General features: G+C 43.9%; 1 protein-coding gene across 1 annotated transcript; it reads left to right on the top strand.

Moving 5' to 3' along the window:
* Positions 1-1,068: 1,068 nt before the first annotated feature.
* On the top strand, positions 1,069-2,007 carry LOC128845646 (olfactory receptor 52D1-like). Its single transcript, XM_054044557.1, has one exon. It carries the CDS (start codon positions 1,069-1,071, stop codon positions 2,005-2,007), a length of 939 nt encoding a protein of 312 aa, XP_053900532.1.
* The last annotated feature ends 5,260 nt before the right edge of the window (positions 2,008-7,267 follow it).

The raw sequence follows: 7,267 nt of genomic DNA, 5'->3' as shown, positions 1-7,267 counted from the left end.
GCTGGGTGCCTGAAAGAAAGTGTCTCACAAGAAAGAACAAAGGAAGAAACTGAGGTGCAGCCTTGTAGTCTTAAATACCAAGAACTTTTTCCCCTTCATGCCCACTCTGCTGAGCACTAAGTCAAATCCCAGCACGATAAGTCTGTTTCCATAGGAGAAACTTGGTTCCTTTCCAACATAGGAAATGCATTGTGTATCAGACCTGTCCAGGTGCTATAGAAGAAGGTGTAAGAAACTCACTTGACTGTGATGAGGATGTCTCCCTAATGAATAACTGCTGGAGATTGGCTTGAACCCTGAAACATGTGGACATATGGATTTACCAAAATATTTATTTAGCTGTAACTGTTGTGACTAGATAATCTCACTTTCCATGTAAATGTCCAAACTCTTCCTGTTTCTTGCTTACCTCATGGACTAAACTACCTTTCTACCAGTCAGTATTTTCTAGATTTTTTCATATCCCCTGTTATTCATCTCCTTTCTAAGGTAAGAATCGCACAATTTTCAGTCACTCTGTTCATGACATTTTCACCAGATCATTGAGCATTCTCGTTGCCCTTGCGTGAACCCATCTAGATCTGCAAAATCCTGTGTGAGAAGAGTGCCCAGTATTACACGGAGGAGTCCAGAGGAGGGTGAAACATTGACTGACTATTTTTATGGAATTCTATTTTCTGCAGGATTCCCCATCCCATTGCTCTTTGAAACCAAAGTTTTGTTCAATATCTGTCTGTGCTTGCACTGTGAGCAGGGTTTCATAGAGCTGTGTTTTGTGATACCCAGATCCCTGTTCTGAGTTCATACAGTTAAATTAGAACATTGTTACATGTTTGAGGAGTTCAAGCTTTTCCCTCCAATAGGCATACAGGTTGCAGTTATTGATATCAAAGTTCATCTGCCATCATGCTGCCCATTCACTGGCTTGATTAGCTTTCTAGATATGTAATAATTATAAAATATTTTCAGTTCTATTTCCTATAAAGCAGGTAACCCGCCTCTCTATGCTTCTCCCCCTTCACAGGCACCTTGAGTATTTCCGAGGCCGTTAGACCCATCGAACAACTCATGGCAGGTATGAACCTCACCACCTCTGACCCTTCAAGTTTCATCCTAATGGGCATCTATGGCCTGGAATCTGCCCATGAATGGATTTCCATCCCGTTCTCTATATCCTACATTATTGGCCTGCTGGGAAATTTCATGCTTCTGTTTGTTGTAAGCAAAGAGCAGACCCTGCACAAACCAATGTACCTGCTGCTCTGCATGCTGGCACTCACAGACATTGCCACGTCTACCTCCGTCGTTCCAAAGGCACTGTGTATATTTTGGTTCAATTTGAAAGGCATTACTGTGGGTGGTTGCCTCACCCAGATGTTCTTCCTTCACACAATTTCGATTATGCAGTCAGCCATCCTCGTAATAATGGCCTTTGATCGCTATGTTGCTATATGTAGCCCTCTGAGATACGCCACTATCCTCACCAATGTTCAAATAGCTAAGCTAGGGCTTGTGGGTTTGATAAGAGCCGTTCTTTTCTCTCTGCCCATGCCCCTGTTCCTGACCAGGCTGCCATTTTGTGCAAACCGCATTATCCCCACCACGTTTTGCGAGCACATAGCTGTGGCGAAGATGTCGTGTGGGGACATTACAGTCAACAAAACATATGGCTTGGTGATAGTGTTTCTAGTCATTGGGTTAGACCTGACACTCATTGCCCTGTCCTATGCTCTAATCATCAGGGCTGTTCTCAGAATCTCCACCAAGAAATCCCACCAAAAAGCCCTCAACACTTGCACAGCACACATCTTTGTCATGATGATATATTATGTTCCCGGCCTCTTCTCCAACCTGACACACCGTTTCGGTCAGGGCATTGCTCCCCACATTCACATCATCTTGAGCAACCTCTATCTTCTTCTTCCTCCCATGCTCAATCCTATCATATATGGGGTCAAAACCAAAGAGCTTCGTGACAAAGTGTGCAAATACACCTGCAGAAGTTAATTGCTGTGGGGCCACTGCTTTGAAACCTGTGTGACAAGAGGGGAAAGGAGAACTCCTTGTTAATCTGGGGTGCTCTGTCCCATTTTGGCTGAGCTCAGCATTGTGCAAGTTCCCAGTCTGAGAAGTTCCTCACACCTAATGTCTTACCACTCTATCACCAACCACTGCTCTCTCCATTGCTGAGTTCCCTCTCTCTGACCATCACCTTGTCTTTTACTTTGTCACCCATCAGACCCCAAACCCACACACCCAGTCACTCGGCTTTTCCATAACTCCTAGAATACCAGAAGATATTGCAACTTTCTGAGGCAAGGTGGGTTTTCCATTAATGTGGACAAACTCCTACTGGGGTTTGCAGCTTATTTTTTTTTATTCAAAACTGTACTAGGTATCTAACGAAAGCTTTCATTTGTTATTTGATGTTATAGACCAATGTGTTTATTAAAAAAAGAAAAAAAAACTTTGTTTCAAAAAATAGGGCAGATGCTGGGGAGAAGGGTCCTGCCACCAAGAGCCTGAGGGCGTGTGGCTACTGCCAGAGCAAGTGTCTGACCTGCGGTATCACTGCAGGACAGGCACGGACTGGGCAGCAGGCTTGGGACATATGAGGAACTGACAGTGAACTTTCCTTCCATCCCAGAGACAGCTGTTTGTGATGTCCCTGTGCCCACACAGTGCGGTTTCTTCTTTCCTTGAACCTTTTCCATGTTTTCTTATTTTTCTTATAGTTGCTTTTTAATAAATTTTATTTGGTTAGAATTTAATGTAGTGATCAGTGGGTCAGGGAAGCGTCTGGTGTGAATACAGTACCCTGGAGTTAGGACAACCTAGGCCCTGTCCTAAATGAACATGATGAGACTCGGGGTTCAGCCTCCCAGGAATCCTGGTGTGATGTTATGTGGGTATAATATAATACCTCATTGAAAGGCGACACAGGGCCAGAAAGAGTTAATTAACTCATAGACTGACATGACCTATGGTTGAACTTAAAAGACTTGTTAGGAAGATATGTTAATGATAGTTGGGTTATTGCATTAGGTTAGAATAGAACTTTGAAATGCAGCCTGCATTGTTAGAGATAGAAGGGTAGATGTTTGCTCAGGTCTTGTGATGTGAAGAAACAAGTCTTGTCTATTACTATAGCTTTGATTCAAAGATCAAAATAGGAATATTAACATTTATGATGACACTTCAGTGAAAGAGTATTATTGTCTATATGTCTCTTTGAAGGTTGTGGTAACCTGTATATAAACTGTTTAATTGATAAATTATCCTATCCTAATTGCATGGTGTTTGGGAGACAGAAAGTTAAGCCTATTGTTCTCTCAGGCCAAGAGGCTCCTGGAAATGTGTAAAGACCCTGCCACACAATCCTTCTTTATCTCAGATCTGCTTTGGGTTTCAATAGGGGGAAACCCTAAGCCATAAGAATTGAGCTCCCCAGTCACTGGCTGAAGTCACCCTGAATATGGACATCAAACTATAACCAATAGACTATTTTTAAAAGAACTTTTGGCAACTACAAACTCATAATCTCTGCTATGCATCTGGACCTCAAGAACTGAACTCATGTGTGTATGTATATTGATCTTTCAACCAACTGTCTCTCTCTTTTATTTTTTAATAAATTGTAGGTTAGGTAAGAAGAATTGACTATAAGTGTGTCTTTTGGGTAAGATCCAAGTTATAATTTGACCTGGGTATGTGGCTGATCCTTTGGGATTGGGAGAAGCTTTTCTGTCATATGATGAGATCAGATTTTCAGAAATTATCATCATACTTTTGACAGGTGTGCCTGGATGGATGCCTGAGGCTGGGTACTTTAAGGGAACTGCATTGTTTGGACTTCTGAGTAACTAGTGAGGTAATGCAGAAGCAGTTTTGTGCAGGCTTGGTAAATCTAAGTATTGGAATATCCTCCAGCTTCTGGGTTTCTCTGCCCCCTTCCTGTGTGCAGTTCACCATGATTGAGTGACCTCAGCTGCTCCCACGGGCACAATTGTTACACCTGGGCCCAACCATGTCACCATTATGAGGATTCTGCCACCTGGGACAGTGGAAGGGGTGTCCTTGAGGTCATGCAGGGTGTCAAGGCTGGATCCCCACTTTGAACTTTAGGGTACAAATGTAGGGGCCTGCATGAAAACTTCTAAGCTTAACTACCAGCTTAGCTCTGGTTCCGCTGCCACCATTTCAATGGATTCCCTCCCTGGGAAGCCTTGAAAAACCTTCACCAATTCCCTGGTGAATACAGATCCAAACCCCTTGGATCTAAAACAAGGAGAAATTAACCATCCCCCCTCCTTCCTCCCACCAACTCCTGGTGAATACAGATCCAATCCCCTTGGATCTAAAACAAGGAGAAATTAACCATTCCCCTCCTTCCTCTCACCAACTTCTGTTGAATCAAGATCCAAACCCCTTGGATCTTAAAACAAGGAAAAAATCAATCAGGTTCTTAAAAAGAAGGCTTTTAAGTAAAGAAAAAAAGTAAAAATCATCTCTGTAAAATCAGTATGGAAATTAACCTTACAGGGTAATCAAACTTAAAGAGCTCAGAGGACTCCCCTCTAGTCTCAGGTTCAAAGTACAGCAAACAAAGATAAACACTCTAGTCAAAGGTACATTTACAAGTTGAGAAAAACAAAGGAAAACTAACACGCCTTGCCTGGCTATTTACTTACAAGTTTGAAATAGGAGAGACTTGTTTAGAAAGATGTGGAGAACCTGGATTGATGTCTGGTCCCTCTCAGTCCCGAGAGCGAACACACTCCCAAACAAAAAAAAAACACAAACAAAAGCCTCCCCCCCGCCAAGATTTGAAAGTATCTTGTCCCCTTATTGGTCCTTTAGGTCAGATGCCAGCCAGGTTACCTGAGCTTCTTAACCCTTTACAGGGAAAAGGATTTTGGAGTCTCTGGCCAGGAGGGATTTTATAGTACTGTACACAGGAGGGCTGTTACCCTTCCCTTTATAGTTATGACACAGGGCTTCAGGGTAAAGGGACTAGGAGTGGGGACTCAAACCCTTTCTGTAGCCATTTCCTCTGTGGTACAGCAGAAGCCAGGAAAGTTCCCCACCATTGTTCTCCACTTGCATTACAAACTGCTGGGTGGGATTTTAGTGACCTTTAACGAGATGTGTAACTTGTGTAATCTTCATATAAGTGAAAAAAACTGAAATGTGTAACTCTGGGGAACACATTTTCTGCATAAGGTGAATTTTAACATCACTGCTTGAGAATTCTTCCCAAAGAAGGGTATCATATAAAACCTTTGGACTGTACTATTTTATTAAGGGGTTAGAGCAGTAAACCTGACATTGTTTATTTGCCCTTTTGAAAATCATAACAAATGGAAGCTTGGTCAAGGAATTGACTACACTGTGATCACTAGCCAGTATGAATCACTCCTTTCTCACCGGCTATTTCTACACTAACACTTTCTGTACTAAAACATTTGTTGCAATGGGGTGTAAAAAACAAACAAACAACCTTGAGTGACAAAACTTTTAGCAGTAAAATGTGCCAGTGTAGACAGAAAAATCTTCCACTCCTCATTCCGGGTGGTTTTCCTGTACAGTGAGCTGTGTAGACATAGACTCCAATTTCAGTTTTTAGACACAATTGAGGCACCCATGGAAATATTTCTCTGAACAAAAATGCCATTGAAACTTATGAGCCTTTAGCATTAAAGAAATTAAGGAAAATTTTAGTTTTCTTTTTCTCAATGGGCTCCAAAGAATGATTCTGCAAATGGGAAATGCTGTTTCAAAACTGCTACCATGCAAAGACACAGACGTATGCAAAGCAGCAGGATTACTTCCCAAAGCCTCTGAACTTGTAGCTACATTTCAAATTGAGTTCAAAGAAGCCAAATGTTCAGCCAGTAAATTATCAGAATAATGGGGCAGACAAATCACGTCTGGCGAGAAGTGCTTCAGAAAGGCAAAAAGGCCGGGGAGCAGCTCGTTTTATGGCAGACCAGGGAGGAGAGAAAACCTGCTACCAGCAGTTCCAGGGCAGATGAGCTGAGGGAAGGCACAATCTTCCCCTGAACAACTGTCCATAAGTCCCTCCTTGTGCAAAGGGAGGGCCAACTGCAGGGACAGCCTGAGAGGGAAGCATTCATCTCTCATACCTACGCCGGGCTTGATTGATCCCCTTTATTTGCTGTTTGGATTACCACAGCATGAGAGAGCCCTTGGACTGAGCTGGCCCTTGGAGTATGGGCCATACCCCAGAAAGAGGCAGTTGCTGTCGAAAAAGAAAGGAGAAAAATCTTGTTACATGCACTCACCAGAAGGTGCCTTGGAGGTGATGAGACACCCTTCATGCTGCCTTACCCCAGACGGAAGCTGTGATAGATACAGTCACAGAGACCCCCTTGGGACTGTCACCTGATGTGCTGAAATTACCACTGAGTCCATTTTCCCTGCCAACCTGTCCCCCAGAACCCTGTCTGTTCAGCCAGACACAGCAGCCTTGCAGGTAAGCACAACCATTCGCAGCCAATTGTCCTGGTAAATGGGAGCCATCAAGTTCCTAAAAACTCATTAATGGCCCTTACTTAGCATAATTACAATAGGATCTCAGATTTATATTTCATATTCCTTACTTTAAATATAAGAATGATACAGACACACAAATAGGAAAACCACTTTCAGAAGATTACTAGTTTTCCAATGATACCTTACATGGGACGTTTTGCATAAAGCATATTCCAGGTATGTCATATTCATATTCATGAGCATATTTTCATAAAGTATGTGGAGTGGATCGTCACAGAGACCTCGGGTCATTCCCAGGGAGCTGGTAGGAAGTGGCTGAGGGAGGGCCACCCTACAAATGCTGTGGGAATAATAGGCCAGGTGAGGCTAAATCTCCGCTGTGGTACAGCTGCTATCCTGCTGCCTTTGAGAGAGTGAGTGCCTGGGCCAGGGTGGACCCACCTGTGCTCTGCCCCTGATGCCACCTCCTGCTTCTAACCCTGTGTCCCCACCTGTGCTTCACCTCTTCCTGTCCCTCCTAAGCCCATCCACTGAGGCCACTGCTGCTTCTCGCTGAATCCTTCCTCTTCACCCGCAAGAGGACCCCACAGCCTACCCCTCGCCGAGTCTCTCCCCTCCTCCACCCCCCATGCTCTCCCCAAGGTGTCAGTGCGTTTCCTGAGTCCCACCTCTCCTCCACCCCCTCCCTTGTGGATGCCCCACATGCCGGTTGCTGAGTCCCTACTCTCCCACACCCTGACCCACCTCTCCT

Source organism: Malaclemys terrapin, chromosome 1 (assembly GCF_027887155.1).
Source record: "Malaclemys terrapin pileata isolate rMalTer1 chromosome 1, rMalTer1.hap1, whole genome shotgun sequence".
Lineage (NCBI taxonomy): Eukaryota > Metazoa > Chordata > Testudines > Emydidae > Malaclemys > Malaclemys terrapin.
Note: the sequence above shows the minus strand (reverse complement) of the source record. Positions and strands in the feature narration are given on the sequence as shown.